We start from the raw sequence: 23,420 nt of genomic DNA on the forward strand, positions 1-23,420 counted from the left end.
GCTAATTCTGACACTCGCCTGGCCGAAGCCAAGGCTAACAACATGACCACTTTCCACGTGAGATATTTCAGATCAACGGTTTTTAGTGGCTCAAACCAATGTGATTTTAAGAAACTCAACATCACGTTGAGATCCCAAGGTGCCACAGGAGGCACAAACGAGGGCTGAATATGCAGCACTCCTTTTACAAAAGTCTGAATTTCAGGGACTGAAGCTAGTTCTTTTTGAAAGAAAATCGACAGAGCCGAGATCTGTACTTTAATGGAGCCTAGTTTTAGGCCCATATCCACTCCTGCTTGCAGGAAATGCAGAAATCGACCTAGTTGAAATTCCTCTGTTGGGGCCTTATTGGCCTCGCACCATGCAACATATTTTCGCCATATGCGGTGATAATGCGTTGCCGTAACATCTTTCCTGGCCTTAATAAGCGTAGGAATGACTTCTTCCGGAATAGCCTTTTCCTTTAGGATCCGGTGTTCAACCGCCATGCCGTCAAACGCAGCCGCGGTAAGTCTTGGAACAGACAGGGCCCCTGCTGTATCAGGTCCTGTCTGAGCGGTAGAGGCCACGGGTCCTCTGAGAGCATCTCTTGAAGTTCTGGGTACCACGCTCGTCTTGGCCAATCCGGAACCACGAGAATTGTGTTTACTCCTCGCTTTCTTATTATTCTCAATACCTTTGGAATGAGAGGCAGAGGAGGGAACACATAAACCGACTGGTACACCCACGGTGTCACCAGAGCGTCCACAGCTATCGCCTGAGGGTCCCTTGACCTGGCGCAATATCTTTTTAACTTTTTGTTGAAACGGGACGCCATCATGTCCACCTGTGGTTTTTCCCAACGGTTTACCAGCATCTGGAAGACTTCTGGGTGAAGTCCCCACTCTCCCGGGTGGAGTTCGTGTCTGCTGAGGAAGTCTGCTTCCCGGTTGTCCACTCCCGGAATGAACACTGCTGACAGTGCTAGTACATGATTCTCCGCCCATCGGAGAATTCTTGTGGCTTCTGCGATCGCCATCCTGCTTCTTGTGCTGCCCTGTCGATTTACATGGGCGACTGCCGTGATGTTGTCTGACTGGATCAGCACCGGCTGGTGTAGGAGCAGGGCTTTTGCTCGACTTAGGGCATTGTAGATGGCCCTTAGTTCCAGAATATTTATGTGAAGGGAAGTCTCCTGACTCGACCATAGTCCTTGGAAGTTTCTTCCCTGTATGACTGCCCCCCAGCCTCGAAGGCTGGCATCCGTGGTCACCAGGACCCAGTCCTGTATTCCGAACCTGCGGCCCTCTAGAAGATGGGCACTCTGCAGCCACCACAGTAGAGACACCCTGGTTCTTGGAGACAGGGTTATTAAGCGATGCATCTGAAGATGCGATCCGGACCACTGGTCCAACAGGTCCCACTGAAAGATTCTGGCATGGAACCTGCCGAAGGGAATTGCTTCGTAAGAAGCCACCATCTTCCCCAGGACCCGTGTGCAGCGATGCACTGATACCTGTTTTGGTTTCAGGAGGTCTCTGACTAGCGATGACAACTCCCTGGCTTTCTCCTCCGGGAGAAACACTTTCTTCTGGACTGTATCCAGAATCATACCCAGGAACAGTAGCCGTGTCGTCGGAACCAGCTGTGACTTTGGGATATTCAGAATCCAGCCGTGCTGGTGCAGCACCTCCTGAGATAGTGCTACTCCCACCAACAACTGTTCCTTGGACCTCGCTTTTATTAGGAGATCGTCCAAGTATGGGATAATTAAAACTCCCTTTCTTCGAAGGAGTATCATCATTTCCGCCATAACCTTGGTAAATACCCTCGGTGCCGTGGACAGTCCAAACGGCAGCGTCTGGAATTGGTAATGGCAATCCTGTACCACAAATCTGAGGTACTCCTGGTGAGGATGGTAAATGGGGACATGTAGGTAAGCATCCTTGATGTCCAGGGATACCATGTAATCCCCCTCGTCCAGGCTTGCAATAACCGCCCTGAGCGATTCCATCTTGAACTTGAATTTCTTTATGTACGTGTTCAAGGATTTCAAATTTAGAATGGGTCTCACCGAACCGTCCGGTTTCGGTACCACAAATAGTGTGGAATAATAACCCCGGCCTTGTTGAAGTAGGGGTACCTTGATTATCACCTGCTGGGAATACAGCTTGTGAATTGCGGCTAGCACCGCCTCCCTGTCTGAGGGAGCAATCGGCAAGGCAGATTTTAGGAACCGGTGGGGTGGGGACGCCTTGAATTCCAGCTTGTATCCCTGAGATACTATTTGCAGGATCCAGGGATCCACCTGTGAGCGAACCCACTGATCGCTGAAATTTTTGAGGCGACCCCCCACCGTACCTGGCTCCGCCTGTGGAGCCCCACCGTCATGCGGCGGACTTGGAAGAAGAAGCGGGGGAGGACTTTTGCTCCTGGGAACCTGCTGTTTGTTGCAGCCTTTTTCCCCTACCTCTGCCTCTGGACAGAAAAGACCCGCCTTTTCCACGCCTGTTTTTCTGGGTCCGAAAGGACTGAACCTGATAAAACGGCGCCTTCTTAGGCTGTGAGGGGACATGGGGTAAAAATGCTGACTTCCCAGACGTTGCTGTGGAAACTAGGTCCGAGAGACCATCCCCAAATAATTCCTCACCCTTATATGGTAACACTTCCATGTTTTTGAATCCGCATCTCCTGTCCACTGGCGAGTCCATAAGCCTCTCCTAGCAGAAATGGACAATGCACTTACTTTAGATGCCAGTCGGCAGATTTCCCTCTGTGCATCTCTCATATATAAGACTGAGTCTTTTATATGGTCTATGGTTAACAGGATCGTGTCTCTGTCTAATGTGTCAATATTTTCTGACAGTTTATCTGACCACGCAGCGGCAGCACTGCACATCCAAGCTGACGCAATAGCTGGCCTAAGTATAATGCCTGTGTGTGTATATACAGACTTCAGGATCGCCTCCTGCTTTCTATCAGCAGGTTCCTTGAGGGCGGCCGTATCCGGAGACGGTAGTGCCACCTTTTTAGACAAACGTGTGAGCGCTTTATCCACTCTAGGGGGTGTTTCCCAACGTGACCTATCCTCTGGCGGGAAAGGGAACGCCATTAGTACCTTCTTAGGAATTACCAATTTTTTATCAGGGAAAGCCCACGCTTCTTCACACACTTCATTTAATTCATCTGATGGGGGAAAAACTACGGGTAGTTTTTTCTCTCCAAACATAATACCCTTTTTAGTGGTACCTGTAGTTATATCAGAAATGTGTAACACCTCTTTCATTGCCTCAATCATGCAGTGAATGGCCTTAGTGGGCATCAGGTTAGACTCATCGTCGTCGACACTGGTGTCAGTATCAGTGTCGACATATGGGTCTGCTTGAGGTAGCGGGCGTTTTAGAGCCCCTGATGACCCATGCGACGCCTGGGCAGGCACGAGCTGAGAAGTCGGCTGTCCCACATTTGGCATGTCGTCGATTTTTTTATATAGGGAGTCTATACGTGCACTCATTACTTTCCATAAGCCCATCCACTCAGGTGTCTGCCCCGCAGGGGGTGACATCCCTTCTAAAGGCATCTGCTCCGCCTCCACATCATTATCCTCATCAATCATGTCGACACAGCCGTACCGACACACCGCACACACACAAGGAATGCTCCGAATGAGGACAGGACCCACAAAATCCCTTTGGGGGGACAGAGTGAGAGTATGCCAGCACACACCAGAGCGCTATATAATGCAGGGACTAACTGAGTTATGTCCCCTATAGCTGCTGTTTTATATAATATATATATTGCGCCTAAATTTAGTGCCCCCCCTCTCTGTTTTTACCCTGTTCTGTAGTGTAGACTGCAGGGGAGAGCCAGGGAGCTTCCTTCCAGCGGATCTGTGAAGGAGAAATGGCGCCAGTGTGCTGCAGGAGATAGCTCCGCCCCTTTTCTGCGGCCTATTCTCCCGCTTTTTTCCATATTCTGGCAGGGGTATTTTCCACATATATAGCCTCTGGGACTATATATTGTGGAGTTTTTGCCAGCCAAGGTGTTTTTATTGCTTCTCAGGGCGCCCCCCCCCCCCAGCGCCCTGCACCCTCAGTGACCGGAGTATGAAGTGTGTATGAGGAGCAATGGCGCACAGCTGCAGTGCTGTGCGCTACCTTGGTGAAGACTGATGTCTTCTGCCGCCGTTTTTCCGGACCTCTTCTTGCTTCTGGCTCTGTAAGGGGGACGGCGGCGCGGCTCCGGGACCGAACACCAAGGACTGGGCCTGCGGTCGATCCCTCTGGAGCTAATGGTGTCCAGTAGCCTAAGAAGCCCAATCCGGCTGCAAGCAGGCGAGTTCGCTTCTTCTCCCCTTAGTCCCTCGCTGCAGTGAGCCTGTTGCCAGCAGGTCTCACTGAAAATAAAAAACCTAAATCTATACTTTCTTTCTAAGGGCTCAGGAGAGCCCCTAGTGTGCATCCAACCTCGGCCGGGCACGAAATCTAACTGAGGCTTGGAGGAGGGTCATGGTGGGAGGAGCCAGTGCACACCAGGTAGTCATAAATCTTTCTAGAGTGCCCAGCCTCCTTCGGAGCCCGCTATTCCCCATGGTCCTTTCGGAGTTCCCAGCATCCACTAGGACGTTAGAGAAATATAATGTAAAGAATACCATCCATTTGATTTTAGATCTACATATCAGCGATTCTCTATCTGGTTAAAAGCATCAGCCTTGTGGCTTTTCTAAACATGACTGTTTAGGGGCTTGTAACGTACTTTAGTTTACAAGCATACAGTGAATAATCCCCTATATAATCTCATGTAAGAAATATCTGTGTAAATGGTGAGTAATGATGTCATCACTTGATGTCACTGGTGACTTTAGTCATTACATCAGAATGGAAGAGGACCATTCGTGCTATTTAAGTAATTACATGTCCAACACCTTAGTCTAAAATTGTGCTAGATGTGTGTACATTTTAATAATAATGCGCTTTATACTATACGATGTATCATTATTAATGTAACGTAATTACATTGTTGAATACTTTTTTTTTAGTACATAAACAGCTGTGTGCTTATCCAAATGTCGGTATCGTCATCATTACCATATTCTAAAATATATTTTTTTAATAAAATCTTGCCAAAATATAAAAAAGTCTATTTTTCTCCTGAAATAAAAACTAGAGGGTTTAATAATTAACAAATATCGATCTAGGTTTCTCTATCACAGCACTAGTATTTACAGACTGCTTTTTTATCAACAGCAGTTATTTGCTGAGTTGAACCCCTGCACATTTTGTTACAGACACATTTCTATTCATGTGTAGTTTTGTAACTTTCCCGACTGTCCGTATTTTGAGGCTGCGGGATGCAGGGGGGAGTTATTGTGACCGTCGGTCACATAACTACATCCCGGTAGTTCTGCCTGGTTGGCACTTTTAACTTAAAGGCATAATAATGATCCTGTGGCTGACACAGCAACAATCATTTAGAAATGTATTCTAAGTAAATATATGTTCATGTTTAAATATTTACTTAAAACCTAAATTTGTGTTCTAGAACATGCCAGGAATAGACATGTGTAATTCACATAAAATGTTTTCTACAGTATAGAAAACCCCAAGAGATTTATGCTCTCTGGCACAAACGTAAACATTTTGCAAACGCTTGATGAAATGTGCCCTGAATGCCCCAGCTCATGATGAAAATCAAACAGGTTCTGACAAGCAATTTCATTGTATTTGTATTAAAGTTCATCTTTTAGATGAAAGGCAAATGTGAGCAAACTAAGGAGTAGAGATACAAAAGCTACTACACTTGGAAAAGAGGAGGCGTTGCCCTTGGCACCCTACCAGATTGTAGCTAGATTTTTCTTCCAAATGTGCAAGATACTGCAGTGATAGCTAGAAGATAATTGGTTGCTATGGGCAACACCTCTATTGTTTTCCTTTTTAGAAGTTTTATTAAATCTGCCCTAAGGTCTTGTACACACAAATGCACTTTCTGTGTCAGTGGTCTATCGCTTTGAGCTCCATTCTCTGCAGTGTGAAAACAATTCAACTGGCCCTGCAAATAAGGCTTAATGAACACCATAAGAAATGTGCTCACAATCTTTCTCAGTGATTGCTGGTTAAAATGTGTTGGCGGCTGAGCTGGGCAGCATCTCCCATCTCGTCCAGAGTACCATCTTGGCCTTAGATAACGGTGCTGAACAAATCAATTCAAAGTTTCAAACTTCATCCAACACCTTCGTACAGTTTTTCCTCAAACTCGATCCTCATGTAACAGTGTGTATCACGATATCCTCAGGAATATTTAGCACCACCTGTCGAGCTATTGTTTTAGTCAATTAACTAGCCTGATCTGGAAAACGTGCACTGTTGGGTGTTCCATGAAGACCAGGTTCCAGGAAGACCAGGTTTGAGAAACAGTTCCTGTCATTTCATGAAGCTTTTCTATTGATGATACTGCTCATTTTATCCTGATTTATGTGTTAATTTAATAAGGTCATTGAGGGGACATATCATGTCACTATTTATTCTGTTTTCACATCGTTGGTCAAAGATATACAGTATGTGACATCTAAATACCATGGCTAGCAGGGAGTACTGACTGCGTTATGTAAACACCAGCTAAATAACCAGGAACAGAGCTGGTCCTGGGCATACAGTAAGCATCCTAGGTATTTGCCTATGGCATCCTTTGACAGAGCCCAGCTCCCACTTGTATGAGTCTAATCAAGTGACTCAGTCAGTAATTACTATATTTGCTGTGTACACATTGCCCGTACACAGTACAGCGGGAGTACTTGTCACTGACTAGGGAGGGGGGTGGTGATATGACTGGAAGGAAGACCCTTCCCTCCACATCCCTTTCGTTCCTTTTCTGCCTCCTGGGAACTTTTGGAAGTGGTGGCATCTGATCATAGTCTCGTGACTGTTTCTGGCCACCAACACGAAAAGCAGAGGAGTCGGGGAGGAGCCTGCAGCCCTGTCTCAAGTTGTCAGTCTGAGAGGAGCAGCAGGGAGAAGACAAGCTTACCCAGGTGGCATTGTAATGTAAGTAAATACTGGTGGGAAGGGGATGGAAGCGCAATGTGGGAATGGATGTGGGATGGGGAAAAGAGCGGATGGGAGCATGGATGGAGGAAGGAGAGGAGAGCAATGTGGAACGTATGTAGGTTGGGATGCGAGCACAAAGTGGGATGTAGATGGCCCATCCAGGATCTAATTTAGTATATTTCTAAACCCTTTTTGTCAATTAAAGAGCTCTGAGATCAGGGGTAAGGGATATCGGTCCATGATAGTAATGGTGTTCAGACCCCGGTAATCAATGCATGTTCTCAAACCTCCTTTCTTCTTGATGAAGAATAGACTTGCGGGTGACTTTAACTCTATGATGAACCCGCATTCAATATTCTCCTTGATGTAGTCAGTCACCACCTGGGTCTCAGGAACCAAGGGAGGAAACACTCTTCCACAAGGAGGTACTGTACCTTTCCTAGTAATAGATCTATGACACAGTTGCACTCCCAATGAGCTGAAAGTGTCTCAGCATCATTCTTGCTGAATACATTCCTGAAGAACTAGTACGGAGCTCGAAGTACTCTGGATGACACAATATGGACAGCTAATTGACGGCAGGCATCTCTGGTAGCACTGAGATCCCCATGACAAGATTTATCTAATGTGGGAGCGTCCTTGCATAGCCATGGAAGACCCAGAATAATCGGACTGTTGGCTGTTGTAAGTATGTAAAATGAAATTAACTCTCTATGAAGGAAGCCAATTTGCATGGTATTCTCTGGAGTCCTGGAGTGGATGGTAGTCGTAGGAAGTTTATTCCCATCCACAGCATGATGCAGAGTGGACTTTGTAAAGGCACACTAAAAATTCTCAAATCCTAAACCTTCTTGGCAGTGAAAAAGTTGTCATCGGCGCCTGAATCCAAGAATGCCTTAAGAGTCTCAGAGGATTTTTTTTAACAGCAGAATCACACCGATTGCTAACTGTGATGGAATGTTTTCTGGTGGGCTGTGCTGGAATGCACCTAATCTGATCACCCCTCAATCAGTTAGGCCTTCTTGTTTCCCATACGCTTGGGGCAATGAGCAAGAAGGTGATCTAGAACACCACAATACAGGCACATCTTATTCTTGAACCGCCTCTCACTTTCTGCGACATGGAGACATGGCTTTCTAAACTGCATGGGTTCTACAGGAGGTTCAACCAGGACTGAAACCGTGGTCCAACCTTGAAGCTTAAGTGCTGAGATTATACCTGTGCCCATGTTATCTCTCTCTGTGTCGAAGGTCTACCCGGATGCACTAGGAAATTAGAACATCCAGGTATGTTGGCAACTCTCTGGATGCTAAAACATCTTTAATTTGGCCAGAAAGTCCTAGTATAAAAGCAGTGACCATGGCTTTGTTGTTCCATTCCAGTTCTCAAGGCAAGAATTTGGAATTGTCCTGCATAATATGCAGTCAGTGAGTGAGGGGCTAATAATAAGTATTTTATGCGATGAGACTTACTACAATCAATAAGTCTGGGTCACTCATATACAATGCAGTCAGTGAGTGAGGGTGTAATAATAGGGTATGGGGACCTGCTACATTCAGCAAGGGAAGCACAGATCTAAAATGACTCCTTGCAGTGAGGAGTCATTGATAAGTGAATATTTGCTGGAGATAACTGGTAGTGAGGACGCAGTAATGGATCATCTGCTTGACCATCGGTCATCTCATTACGCCTTAGTTTACCAGAGAATTTGCTAACCAGAGAATTCACGTTCCAAGCACGCAGCAACTGGCTTCAGCACGCCCTAAAAAACATGGGCCATTTGGGGTACTGTGAATGACAGCATAGCCCTGGATCGGCACATGCTCATTGCGGCTCCTGCACATGTGCAGATCCAAAAACATTGGAGATGTACGTAAACATTGGGTTTACATACATTTCTGAATTAGACCCAAAGACAAAAGACAATGGTGCTACTGTATAATGAATAATAGATGTAGACTTAGTAACACTTTCATAAAAGCTATATAAAAAGAAAATCACACCATATTTGCTTTAGACAGTTGCCAATGTAAAATACAAAACTAGGACAAGCTTTCCTTTATCATGATATTTATAGAATATAGCTTATTTTCATTCACAATGCATGTGACAAAATGGTTATATTTCTGATGACACTTTGTGCTTGTTGTGTTACCTCCGTAGTAGTAATTTAGCTTGCAATCACTCTATTAATATTAATATACTCTTATACTGTTACTATGGGTTTGACGGACAAAGATGCTCAAATACATACACTGCAACATAATAATCATTCATAGCTATAGTATCCACTGCCAAAGTATATTTAGAAAGCAGCCAGATTAATATGGTTGCGTCCTTACTGATTGATATTTATGTTCATATCCAGACTTTAGGTTGTGGCTGCGTTGCGTCATCTGTTCTCAGCAATGGATCTGCCGGAGGACACCTTACTAGCAATCTTGGCTTTGCGATGGCGGTCACTATGGCAGTCTATGCAACTGGAGGAGTGTCTGGTAACAATGTTTAATATTTTTGCAATGAATATTGTTTTCTCAATTGAATCCCGCTATGCTGTGGTACAGAGGCCTTAACTTTTGGCTATACAGTAATAAAATATCAGCCTGACAGCAAACACATTATTACTGAATAAAAAAAATACAGTGGACATTCTCTTCTTGCCTATCATTACCAAGCATGACTTTTATTACTAAGCATCTATAAGGAAATACTAAAGCTAGACTACCCATACATTTGTATATTACAGTATATAATTTTTGAAGTCCTTCAGTTTGTGGTTTGGTCATATCCATATCTTACTTTTACAAACAACTTCCAATTCTATTACCTGTTCCATTTCCCAAAGGTTTATTATTAGTTTGTGGACAGGTTTCTGAATAATCATAGAGTAGGCATGTACAGCAGTGGCTGGGGTGGTGCGGTGGGGTGAGGCAGATCCTTTCTTGTCATACTAATGTTTAAACCAGAGTTTTGTCTATATAATATGTATGAAAAATACCAATAATATATTATAAATATCTTCTTTATATTATTCTAATAATTTTTATAGTCAAAACTCTGGAGTAAAAAGTGTATGGCAGCTACCTTTTCCGCACATATCTGATCAAATCTCACCAAATTTCTTGCAGCATATACTGCTGCATCTGCCCACATGAACCCTTTGGCTAATAAATTGTATGTAAATCTGGCTCTGGTACCAGGGCCATCTTTTCGTATGGGCTCAATGGGCACTTGCCCAAGGGCCCCCAGGAGTATAAGGGCCCTAGACTGATAGCTGTGGGTCCCCTCTTTCCGGGGGTACCATATTTTTTTAAATTGGCCCTAGGGAACCGGCGATATCCAACTTCAAAGCAGTTGTCCCCATCCAAGTCTGTTAATTGCTCTTCCCAGCCAGATATCTCGGGCTCTGTCTGACTTACTGTCTGAGCTGGGACTCTCCACTTTTGGTAGACACTGGCAGCTTGTCTCTGCTGTGCCCAGAACCAGAGATATGAGCCTTCAAGCAGCTGGTCCCTGCTCCAGCTCCACATGCCTAATATGCAGTTTTATATATTCGTTGGTGGATTACTCTGGCTCCTGATCCCTGATCCCCAAGTGCCCAGTACCTCCTGAAAGGAGGGACTCTCTAGTTTTATTATCCCATTCAAAGCTAAGAAATCTATTTCCATAAACTTGAGATATCTGCAGTCAAGCAAGCTGCCCTCTAACCAGAAAATAATGAATATTAAGTCCACTCCACTATCCACCCCTCCCCTACGTATTACACAACCCATACCCCCCTGGAAGTCATGCACCGGGGCCCCTTCATTCAGCCCAATGCCCCCTTCTACAGTTTAGTGTTCTCCCTCTTGCCCCATCTGTGCAGTAAAGGAGTAATTAGCAGATATTACTTCTCCAGGTCCTACATGCTGAGTGGAAGATAGAACACCCACTACCACCTGCAGGATATCAAAGCTGCCACTGATAGCTTCCCCCACCCCTAACACTGGAGGATGGGTAGGGGCCACAGTGCACTGCTGTGCCCAGGGGCCCACACTGCCTTTAAGATGGCCCTGTCTGGTACTAGCCAGTGCTCCCCAGCCATTTAACTTTATGCATGTCCATGATGTACAGTACCTTGATGTGTGCTGGATGAGCCAAGTGACTAAAACATATTCACTTTGTGGTGCTTACTGAGTGTGCTTACTGAATGTGCTTTGTAATTAAGGCCCAAATGTATTAAGCCTTAACAAGAGATAAAGTGGAGATGGATAAAGAGTGATAAATGACCGGCCAATCAGCTTCCTAACTGTCATGTCAAAGGCTCTGTTTGAAAAATGACAGTTATGAGCTGGTTGGCTGGTCATTTATCACTCTTTATGCGCCTCAGATTTATCTCTTGTTAACGCTTAATACATTTGGGCCTTGGGCCCACAATGTATTCGGTATAAACGTAAATTCAAACATTTTATTAAAGATATGATTTAGTAGATCTGTGTCTTTCTATGTAGTTGTTTAGCTAACTGTAGATGCATCAAACCTGTCTTCACTCACACCTAACTAAATAGACCTCTGAGAGTCTGAAAATCAACGTATCCAGAATTGTAGTCAAAGCTGTAGGTATCTAATGTGCTTTATGTAGCCATTACATATCTGCAAGGTTTTCCCTCACAACATTGGTTTTCCCCAAATTGGTGCTTTAGTGACATTTATAAAAAAATTAAAAAAAAGGGTTCGCTGGCTCTGTTAAACAGTCACTAAGGTGCAAATAAATAAAAGTTATGTATACGTGTATATATATTATATACCTATATATACATTTTATATAATATACAATTATTGTAATAAATGAAGTTATAGATAATAGATATGTAAATACCACTGAAAGAAACGTTATACATATGTGTGCGCCAGACTGCTGCCACTGGATACAGGATAGTCACATGTATCACTAGAGGAAAACTCAGTTATAGTTGAATACTTTATTACAGTTGTCTACTGGAATGAAAGAGATGCTTATAGCTGAACCGGAATTGTCATATGGTGATAAGTCAGGTAGATTGTGGGTAACAGCATAATGCCTGTCAAGACTACAGTAACCTCAGCAGCTGGTGTTCAATAATAAAGATCAGAGACCAATAATGGTCAAAAATGTAATTGTATTTATGAATAGAGAAGGTTGTGCTTTAATGTCCCTGTATCACTTAGATGCATATAAATTGGATTTGCAATAATGTGAAAGCACTTGGTTATACAACATGCAATTAAGCAGTAGTAATTCACACTCTGAAAGACAAGCTTACAATTAAGCTATAGCTATAAAAGAGAAAGGAACAAATATCCTGTGCTCTAAATCCAGTACATCCAGCCATAGAGATGCCTTAATGTTTTTTATTATTTATTTATTAATTAACAGTTTCTTTTATAGCGCAGCATATTCCGTTGCACTTTACAAGTGGAACAACAGTAATAGAACAAAACTGGGTATTAACAGACAGACATAGAGGCTTACAATCTATAGGGAAATGAGCATTGATTCACAAGGATAGGTGCTACCTACTGCATAATGATCCTCTTAGATTAGAAAGGTTCTTAATAGGCTGTATGATATGGTCACCCAGCAATGTTGCTCAGGGGTCAGGAGGATGTGAAAGTGAAGAATGACAAAATATATGAAGTTATATGAGGACTGTAGAGAGAGGATGTAATTAGATAGTGAGACATTGAAGGTTGTGTGGGTGGGTCCAGAATTTGATAAGTGTATTTGAAGATGCTTAATATTGTTCATTTCACATTTGTATATCAACTATTGAAAAGTTTAAAGATGGGCAGAGTCCGTGCAATAAGTAAATGTCTTTATTTGAAGGCTTACACCTGATCATCTCTGATCATGAGACATGGAGAAAAAAAAATCTAATTTCAGACAGCACAAAGCTCGGGGTTGACATAAAAAAACAAGTTGTGATGCAGAGATTAGAATAGCGCTAGCTACTGTAAAGAGCACTTCCTGTTTTTGTAGTGAGCATTGGAAGCTTAAAGGGACAGCCTATGCCCAACAACTAGGATCAGTCCAATCACAATTCATGGATATACGAGTTATCCAATTAGGTGAAAGATTTTGACCGAAAAAAACCTCACGCCCAATTTTGTATTACCGTGATTATGCATGCTCCAGATACCCATGGTATTCAATAAAAAAAAAAATGATCAAGGTTTTTTTGTGGACAAAAAAACAACAACTTTGGATACTTACCAGCGTGTTCTGACCAATTTTGTGGTCTCTGTGGCTCCCAGTCATCTCTCCTCCAGCTTTCCATTGCGGAGAAGGATGCTGGGAGGGGAGGTGGCTGCTGGAAGTGGATGGGGTTTCCCTGCTGCTACCTCTGGATCCACGGTAGACGGGGGTGGGGGTGGGAATCACACACAAATACCGGGGTCACACACACACAAGGTCACACACCTGACAGTGGTCTCACAGGCACTCACACATACAGTACTTACACACACTGCTGCTGCAGAAGAGCAGCCTGCTGGGATCCAGAAGAAGAAGACAGCGCTGCAGAAGGTGAATAATTAAGGATTAGTTAAGAAAATTGGAGTCTTCCAATTGCTTAATTAGACATTATGTTGGGGGGAGTGCACGGGGTTCCTGAGCAACTCCCATCAATTTTTCCTAAAAATAACTATTTTAGGAAAATTCAGACTTGCACTGGGGCTGCGAGAAAAAAAGACACAGTGATTTCTATGAAAATCAACGCCTCTCATTTTCTCCCCTTCAGTTGAATAGGAAAAACCCTGCGGCTGCCGGAAAAACCCAGAACCGCTGGGTTTTTAATAATACACTAATGATTGAATTGAAAATTGACAAATTTTCCATCAGATAACTTATTTTTTAATCCTCTAGAATCCTGTGATTGCCCCTAATTAGCATATTGAAGTGGTGCTCATGTGCATGACATTTTAAATAATTAGAGATCTCTGACTTGTTTCTATCATTTTATTAGGAATGATGAAGAACTTCCTTATTATGTATAGTATCTGTATTTACTTTTTAAAGAATAGTGACCTTAAAATCGAGCAAACAGAAATTCTGTGGCTGAAGGCCACAGTGATGAACTCAAAGGTTACAAATCTCTAAAGCTGTAATTTATGATACTAAAAAAGAATACTTCTGTTTTGTAATCCAGAGTCCTTGGATACTCTGTGCTCTTTATACAGCTTGGGAAAGGACATTTTGATAGAAGTTTGTAATAGAAATCAGCAAAAAGTGTGGATCCTTCCATTGCTGCAGAAGTGCTTGGCATTCCAGAGGTTGGTTTGGCATGCTATAGGGTATGCCATTGGAGCACAGTCATGCCCCCTTCCCGAATGCATCCTATTCAACAAAGTTAATTGTTGGAGTGCATGAAAAGGTAACAAAATAAAACATAAATAAAATAGATGCTTTAAACCACTTAACTGACAATTTTCCCCTTCAAAACCGTTCATGAAATTGTTTTTTTAATTTTATTTTAAATGTAATATAGTTTAAAAAGTATTTTTTTAAATAGTTAAATATGATATTATGCACATCTGCAGAACGAATCTCCCCGTCAAAAACTGGGGGAGACATTGGGGTGGCGCATTCACATGTGATCTGCCAGTTAAGTGGTTAAAATAAATAGAAACAGTCACAATTCCTGAAGTAGGAAATACATATTGCACATACCGTAATAGCACATTCCAAGCCTTCTCAGTGTTATATGCTCTGGAACGTCTTTTTTCATACTTCACAGACCAATGTATCTGTGGCGGGAAGTTATATGCTTCTGTTTGGCCCTTTCAAAAGCTTTAACCACACATTTACTTGGATATCAGCTCTGAAGAATCTTGACAGTAACCTAAATAATTATAAGGTGGGTATTAATGGTGTTTGTGAAGAGGGTTCATGGATTTACAGCCATTCTGTAGCTTATGGTCTAAATAGTACACAGCTCTTTCTAGAAGACCTCTTGCAGCATTCCACTAGGTCATTTCTCCAATTCACAGAGTACTGATTGAGTTGCAACTTTTCCAAATATATAGATCTGTAAAGACACTATAAAGAAAGAGGATGCTCCGTACATGTGTGGCTTAGGGGGAGATGTACTAAGCAGTGTAAAGAGTGGAGAAGTGAACCCAGCTGTTCTGTATAATTTTATAGTATGCAAATTATAAATTTCACTTCAGTGCTGATTGGTTGCCATGGGCAACTACTCCACTGGCTCACTCCTCCACTCTTTTCTCTGCTTAGTACATCTCCCTTTACAGCGTCAAATATACCTACATTTCAGAAGCATGCATTCATAAAACAGAATCAAAGTAGAAATTACACAGCTTTATTCCTGTATTTTCATTTTGTGCTGAATATTCACATTCGTGACACATGCCCTTTTCAAATTCACGGTTTCTTGTGCCAAGTAAAACAAAGAAAATGTTACTTCTCAATATTGTATGGCTTACCCTTTTCTGAAACCTCCTCATGCCATACTGCGTAACATGTCCATGGCTCAAACTTGAATAATGATCAGATAACACAGACCAAATGCAAATGGAAATCAAAGATTCTGTGGCCTGCCCTTGCATTTTTACATGTAGATTGCTTCCATATTTCTTATGCAGGGATGCAACTGTATTACAATTGAATATGCCATTAAAAACACTGTATCCTCACATTCTACGCATGCATACAGAAGATCAATATTATGGTCCTTATATTCCAGTTTCAAGCTTTCAGATGTGAAAACATGGCCTTAGTATTAGGAGGTATCATGACCTTCTAAGCATCAATCCTATAACTTTAGAACAGGATGCAATCAACATGCCGGCTGTTTGGGATCCCAGCAGCCGAAATACTGAAGCCGGAATCCTGACCCCCTTTGGAAACTTAACGCCAGAACTCCGAAAGGGCCAGGAGACCGATGCAGGCACCTGTGTGGGGGGGAAGTGGGGGTTAGGGTCAGGCACTAAGGGGGAGGTTAGGGTTAGGCTGCGGGAGCAGAGGATTATGGTTGGGGGTTGGAGAGAGGGAGAAATAGCTTCTACTCACCCCTGTCAGGATTTCATTCATCCGTATCCCAGCGTCAGTATTATGAACGCTGGGATCCTGTGCGCCGGCATTACATACTGATTCCTTTAGAACAGATACAGAGAACTGCATCCAATGCACTGTACAGCATAATAAAAACCTTCCTTGTACAGTTGATTAATATGAAGTAACAGCAGCATTGCATCATCATTATCTACATCCACACAATTAAGCTGGAAGGGATCATCAATCAATTTGTTCCAAAATTATGCCAAGTCATGTTTGTGATTCATGGCACTATAAACACAGTAGTAGCATCCAAACACCTGAAGGCAATTCTTTAATAGGTCTTACAACAGCTTAAACACAGCTGTATGAACAGCCGTGACTATGGCCTATGGGAGTATATACAGTACTTCATTAACAAACCTGCTCCTGAGTCATCTCATTAGCTCATTGTTAAGTTATATAACTGTGTACTTCATAAATAATACAAGTAGTCTTCAATCTTATAGCTGGTAAATGTACTTACTGGAATGCTATTATCTGATATAAATAAGTATGCAAATGTTAATTAATTCTAAAAGATTTTTGGGGAGATGTACTAAGCTTTGGAGAGTAATAAATTGGAGAGAGATAAAGTACCAGCCAATTAGCTCCTAACTAGGCTGTGTTTCAAAAATTGACAGTTAGGAGCTGATTGGTTGGTGCTTTGTCTCTCTCCGCTTTATCACTCTCCAAGGCTTAGTACATCTGCCCATTTATATATAATATTAGTTACCAGCCCATCCAAATGATGGAACAACATAACAGTAATGTCAGCACCAGTGGCTGTGAGCGCCCGAACGGAGCACCACTTGAATTGCTCCATCGGTAGCCATCTAGTGATCACTGGCGTGCAAATCACTTGAATTCCCCCCAGAGAGGCAAGGAGCAGCGTTAACCTTATATTTTATAGGATACTACTTTGTTAGAAATGGCTGTTTTATTATATTCAGGGGCATATTTACTAAGCCTTGGAAAGTGATAAAATGTAAAGAGATAAAGTACTAACCAGTCAGCTACTAATTGTAATTTTCAACCACATTCTGTAACATGGTTGCTGGCTGGGTCCAGGTACTTTTCAGTGGGTGTGGCATAATCACAGGAGGTGTGGCCATGCACCGTTAGAACAAAAAAACAGAAAAAATATATATATTTTAAGCACCTCCCTGGCCACACTGCAGCCCAGCACACAGCAGCGTGTCTGGGCTGAGGAGAAAAGCTGTAGCTGCTGCAGCCAGGTAAGGTGGGGGGGAAGGGGGGGCGGGGGTTAAACCTAGGACCCCACTGGGTGCCTCTATCAGATCTGGGCCCGTGCAATTAGTACCCTCCCCCCCCCCTCTGTGTGCCACTGGTCACCAATAAAACTGCTGGGAGACTATTCTAAGCAACTATTACTGTATATATATATACATACAAATCTAGAAAACCACAGCACTCACCACCCCAGAAGCGGGGTGCAATGTCTGCACTCACCACTCATAGGGTGGGTTGCATGCAGCCCATGGCCACCAACCCAAATATATACAAACAGAAAGTTCAGCACTCACCATAGCAAGCTAAATGGGATGTAGTTATGTTACGCATAACAGATGACGGGATCCCGCCCCCTCGCAGAATGACCCCCATGGTTTTGCCCAACTGCTAACAAATTTGCTGCTGCGATCAACTCTGAATTTCCCCCCTATACCCACTGTCCTATATCTTCTTCTGTTTGCATCTTAATATGTATTATTGTGTCTACTGACTATTCTCTTTTACAATGTCTTTATATTTATTTTTTATCCTCCTTCCATAGGGAAATTGTTTATTTCTTAAATACAGTTTTCTTACCCATTTTATGTAGAACCATGCTGTATTTGTCTTCCATTAGTAGACGTGGCTGGCAAGGAGCTCAGTTGCATTCAATAATTCATACTGTATTTCAGGTTATTCCATTGCTTCGGCACTCACATTCCCACCCTGTGAGAGATTCCCAAAAATTATTTCATTTCACTGAAGTCAGCATTTCTAAAATTGAATACCTTTGTTTTATTGCAGTCCTACTATACTACAATCATCTGTAATGTGCAATATCTTGTCATTTCAGGTGGCCATATCAATCCTGCAGTTTCATTTGCCATGTGTTTAACTGGAAAGTTAGCATGGGTCAAATTTCCTTTCTATGTGGCCGCACAGTTTCTAGGTGCTATTACTGGGTCCGCGGCTGTTTTTGGTGTCTACTATGGTAAGTATGTTTTGTGTACTGTATGAAACACTAAAAAGTTGCTGGGAAAAAAAATCTACTAAGGTATTAGAAGCATCTTTATACTGGATCATTAGTCTGCACACAATATTCAGCCTATCAATTATTGATGAACTAATTACATAATTAAAGGGCATATGTGTTAATAATCGCAGAACTGCAGCAATTATTAGCACTCCGTGTCATTGCAGATATTTTAATTTTTAATGAAAATATCCCCACTATGGGCCTGATTCAGTAAGGATTGGCGTTTCTGCAATCAAATAGTTGCCGCCCAGTAATAGAGAAGAAAATCCCATCATAAAAATTGCGAATGCATCGCAATATGCAGGTTGTTTGCAAAATCAGTTGCAATTACCGGAACAGACAAGGGCCAATATTTACTACGAATTCGAGTTTGTCCGATTTGTGTTTTTTTTTCTAAGTCACAATCCGGGAATTCACTAAGCACCAATCTCAGCAGTGTTTGGACTATTCGTAATGGTTTGATTTGCAAAGTTACGAAATACGAATGAATAGACCATCGGTCAAACACGGCTGTTATTTCATACAATACGGGCATTCACTATTCATTCGTATTTGGGTGTTAGTTTCTGAGTGCTCAAGTGCGGGTCTGTTTTTTTTCGATTCGTTAAAAAAAGCAGCAAAAAAATAGACCTGCTTTTTCCAGTCGAGTTTGGATAGCCATGCACGGATCAGTGAGATCTGTGCATGGTTATCTATGGGAAAGGGTCTGTTTAGTGTAAAATCGGAAAAAAAATTGCGTGGGGTCCCCCCTCCTAAGCACAACCAGTCTCGGGCTCTTTGAGCCGGTCCTGGTTGAAAAAATATGGGGGGGAAAATTACAGGGGTTCCCCCATATTTAATCAACCAGCACCGGGCTCTGCGCCATGTCCTGGTTCCAAAAATACGGGGGACAAAAAGCGTAGGGGTCCACCGTATTTTTGAAACCAGCACCGGGCTCCACTAGCCAGGTACATAATGCCACAGCCAGGGGACACTTTTATACTGGTCCCTGTGGCATTGGCATTACATACCCAACTAGTCACCCCTGGCCGGGGTACCTTGGAGGAGTGGGAACCCCTTAGATCAAGGGGTCTCCCCCTCCAGCCACCCAAGGGCCAGGGGTGAAGCCCGAGGCTGTCCCTCCCATCCAAGGGCGGCGGATGGGGGGCTGATAGCCTTTTGAAAAAATGTGAATATTGTTTTTAGTAGCAGTACTACAAGTCCCAGCAAGCCTCCCCCGCAAGCTGGTACTTGGAGAACCACAAGTACCAGCATGCGGTGGAAAACCGGGCCCGCTGGTACCTGTAGTACTACTACTAAAAAAATCCCCCCAAAAAAACAGGACACACACACCGTGAAAGTATAAATTTATTACATACATGCACACCTCCATACACACATACTTACCTATGTTCCCACGAGGCTCAGTCCTCTTCTCCATGTAGAATCCTTGGGGTACCTGTGAAAAAAATTATACTCACATAATCCAGTGTAGAATCAGACCTTTGTATAATCCACGTACTTGGCAAAATAATAAAACAGAAACCCGACCACGCACTGAAAGGGGTCCCATGTTTACACATGGGACCCCTTTCCCCAACTGTCAGGACCCCCCCTGACTCCTGTCAAAGAGGGTCCCTTCAGCCAATCAGGGAGCGCCACGTCGTGGCACTCTCCTGATTGGCTGTGTGCTCCTGTAGTGTCTGTGAGGCAGCACACGGCACAGATACAATGTAGCGCCTATGTGCTCCATTGTAGCCAATGGTGGCAACTTTGCGGTCAGCGGTTGACCGAAAGTAACCTCACCGCTGACCACAAAGTTCCCACCATTGGCTACAATGGAGCGCATAGGCGCTACATTGTATCTGTAGCGCCTATGCGCTAGAGCTGCAAGATACAGCAATGGTCTACTGTACTGTACAACTATATACTGTTGGTCACTAAAATGCTGCACTGTACTACTATATATACTGCTCACAAAAATGCAGCACAGATATGGAATGGATACTTGCAGTGACACAGAGCTGCAAGATACAGCAATGGCCTACTGTACTGTACAACTATATACTGTTGGTCACCAAAATGCTGCACTGTACTACTATATATACTGCTCACAAAAAAGCAGCACAGATATGGAATGGATACTTGCAGTGACACAGAGCTGCAAGATACAGCAATGGCCTACTGTACTGTACAACTATATACTGTTGGTCACCAAAATGCTGCACTGTACTTCTATATATACTGCTCACAAAAATGCAGCACAGATATGGAATGGATACTTGCAGTGACATAGAGCTGCAAGATACAGCAATGGCCTACTGTACAACTATATACTGTTGGTCACCAAAATGCTAAACTGTACTACTATATATATATACTGCTCACAAAAATGCAGCACAGATATGGAATGGATACTTGCAGTGACACAGAGCTGCAAGATACAGCAATGGCCTACTGTACTGTATTGTACAACTGTATACTGTTAGTCACCACAATGCTGCACTGTAATACTATATATTAGAGATGAGCGGGTTCGGTTTCTCTGAATCCGAACCCGCCCGAACTTCATGGTTTTTTTCACGGGTCCGAGCAGACTCGGATCCTCCCGCCTTGCTCGGTTAACCCGAGCGCGCCCGAACGTCATCATGACGCTGTCGGATTCTCGCGAGACTCGGATTCTATATAAGGAGCCGCGCGTCGCCGCCATTTTCACACGTGCATTGAGATTGATAGGGAGAGGACGTGGCTGGCGTCCTCTCCATTTAGATTAGAAGAGAGAGAGAGAGAGAGAGAGATTGACCTGATTTACTGGAGCTTAGGAGTACTGTAGAAGTGTAGAGAGTGCAGAGTTTACTAGTGACTGACCACAGTGACCACCAGACAGTGCAGTTTTATTTAATATATCCGTTCTCTGCCTGAAAAAAACGATACACACAGTGACTCAGTCACATACCATATCTGTGTGCACTGCTCAGCCCAGTGTGCTGCATCATCTATGTATATATATCTGACTGTGCTCAGCTCACACAGCTTATAATTGTGGGGGAGACTGGGGAGCACTGCAGTGCCAGTTATAGGTTATAGCAGGAGCCAGGAGTACATATTATATTAAAATTAAACAGTGCACACTTTTGCTGCAGGAGTGCCACTGCCAGTGACCTGACCACACTGACCACCAGTATAGTTAGTAGTATACTATATTGTGATTGCCTGAAAAAGTTAAACACTCGTCGTGTGACTTCACTTGTGTGGTGTTTTTTTTTTTATTCTATAAAAAACTCATTCTGCTGACAGACAGTGTCCAGCAGGTCCGTCATTATATAATATATACCTGTCCGGCTGCAGTAGTGATATATATATATTTTTTATATCATTATTTATCATCCAGTCGCAGCAGACACAGTACGGTAGTTCACGGCTGTAGCTACCTCTGTGTCGGCACTCGGCAGTCCATCCATAATTGTATACCACCTACCCGTGGTTTTTTTTTCTTTCTTCTTTATACATACATACTACTACATCTCTTTATCAACCAGTCTATATTAGCAGCAGACACAGTACAGTACGGTAGTTCACGGCTGTAGCTACCTCTGTGTCGGCACTCGGCAGTCCGTCCATAATTGTATACCACCTACCCGAGGTTTTTTTTTCTTTCTTCTTTATACATACATACTACTACATCTCTTTATCAACCAGTCTATATTAGCAGCAGACACAGTACAGTACGGTAGTTCACGGCTGTAGCTACCTCTGTGTCGGCACTCGTCAGTCCGTCCATAATTGTATACCACCTACCCGAGGTTTTTTTTTCTTTCTTCTTTATACATACATACTACTACATCTCTTTATCAACCAGTCTATATTAGCAGCAGACACAGTACAGTACGGTAGTTCACGGCTGTAGCTACCTCTGTGTCGGCACTCGGCAGTCCGTCCATAATTGTATACCACCTACCCGAGGTTTTTTTTTCTTTCTTCTTTATACATACATACTACTACATCTCTTTATCAACCAGTCTATATTAGCAGCAGACACAGTACAGTACGGTAGTTCACGGCTGTAGCTACCTCTGTGTCGGCACTCGGCAGTCCGTCCATAATTGTATACCACCTACCCGTGGTTTTTTTTTCTTTCTTCTTTATACTTATACATACTACTACATCTCTTTATCAACCAGTCTATATTAGCAGCAGACACAGTACAGTACGGTAGTCCACGGCTGTAGCTACCTCTGTGTCGGCACTCGGCAGTCAGTCCATAATTGTATACCACCTACCCGTGGTTTTTTTTTTCTTTCTTCTTTATACTTATACATACTACTACATCTCTTTATCAACCAGTCTATATTAGCAGCAGACACAGTACAGTACGGTAGTCCACGGCTGTAGCTACCTCTGTGTCGGCACTCGGCAGTCCGTCCATAATTGTATACCACCTACCCGTGGTTTTTTTTTCTTTCTTCTTTATACTTATACATACTACTACATCTCTTTATCAACCAGTCTATATTAGCAGCAGACACAGTACAGTACGGTAGTCCACGGCTGTAGCTACCTCTGTGTCGGCACTCGGCAGTCCGTCCATAATTGTATACCACCTACCCGTGGTTTTTTTTTCTTTCTTCTTTATACTTATACATACTACTACATCTCTTTATCAACCAGTCTATATTAGCAGCAGACACAGTACAGTACGGTAGTCCACGGCTGTAGCTACCTCTGTGTCGGCACTCGGCAGTCCGTCCATAATTGTATACCACCTACCCGTGGTTTTTTTTTCTTTCTTCTTTATACTTATACATACTACTACATCTCTTTATCAACCAGTCTATATTAGCAGCAGACACAGTACAGTACGGTAGTCCACGGCTGTAGCTACCTCTGTGTCGGCACTCGGCAGTCCATCCATAATTGTATACCACCTACCCGTGGTTTTTTTTCTTTCTTCTTTATACTAATACATACTACTACATCTCTTTATCAACCAGTCTATATTAGCAGCAGACACAGTACAGTACGGTAGTCCACGGCTGTAGCTACCTCTGTGTCGGCACTCGGCAGTCCGTCCATAATTGTA

The 23,420-nt window shown here is 43.1% G+C and overlaps 1 protein-coding gene across 1 annotated transcript in view; it reads left to right on the forward strand.

Moving 5' to 3' along the window:
* Positions 1-23,420, forward strand: part of AQP9 (aquaporin 9) — a 57,888-nt gene that overhangs the window by 11,174 nt on the left and 23,294 nt on the right. Inside the window, exons 2-3 of the mRNA XM_063926169.1 lie at positions 9,391-9,517; positions 18,179-18,316. Of these exons, the coding sequence (XP_063782239.1) occupies positions 9,391-9,517; positions 18,179-18,316 (265 nt within the window). The remainder of the gene's footprint in view (positions 1-9,390; positions 9,518-18,178; positions 18,317-23,420) is intronic.

This window comes from Pseudophryne corroboree, chromosome 6 (genome assembly GCF_028390025.1).
Source record: "Pseudophryne corroboree isolate aPseCor3 chromosome 6, aPseCor3.hap2, whole genome shotgun sequence".
Lineage (NCBI taxonomy): Eukaryota > Metazoa > Chordata > Amphibia > Anura > Myobatrachidae > Pseudophryne > Pseudophryne corroboree.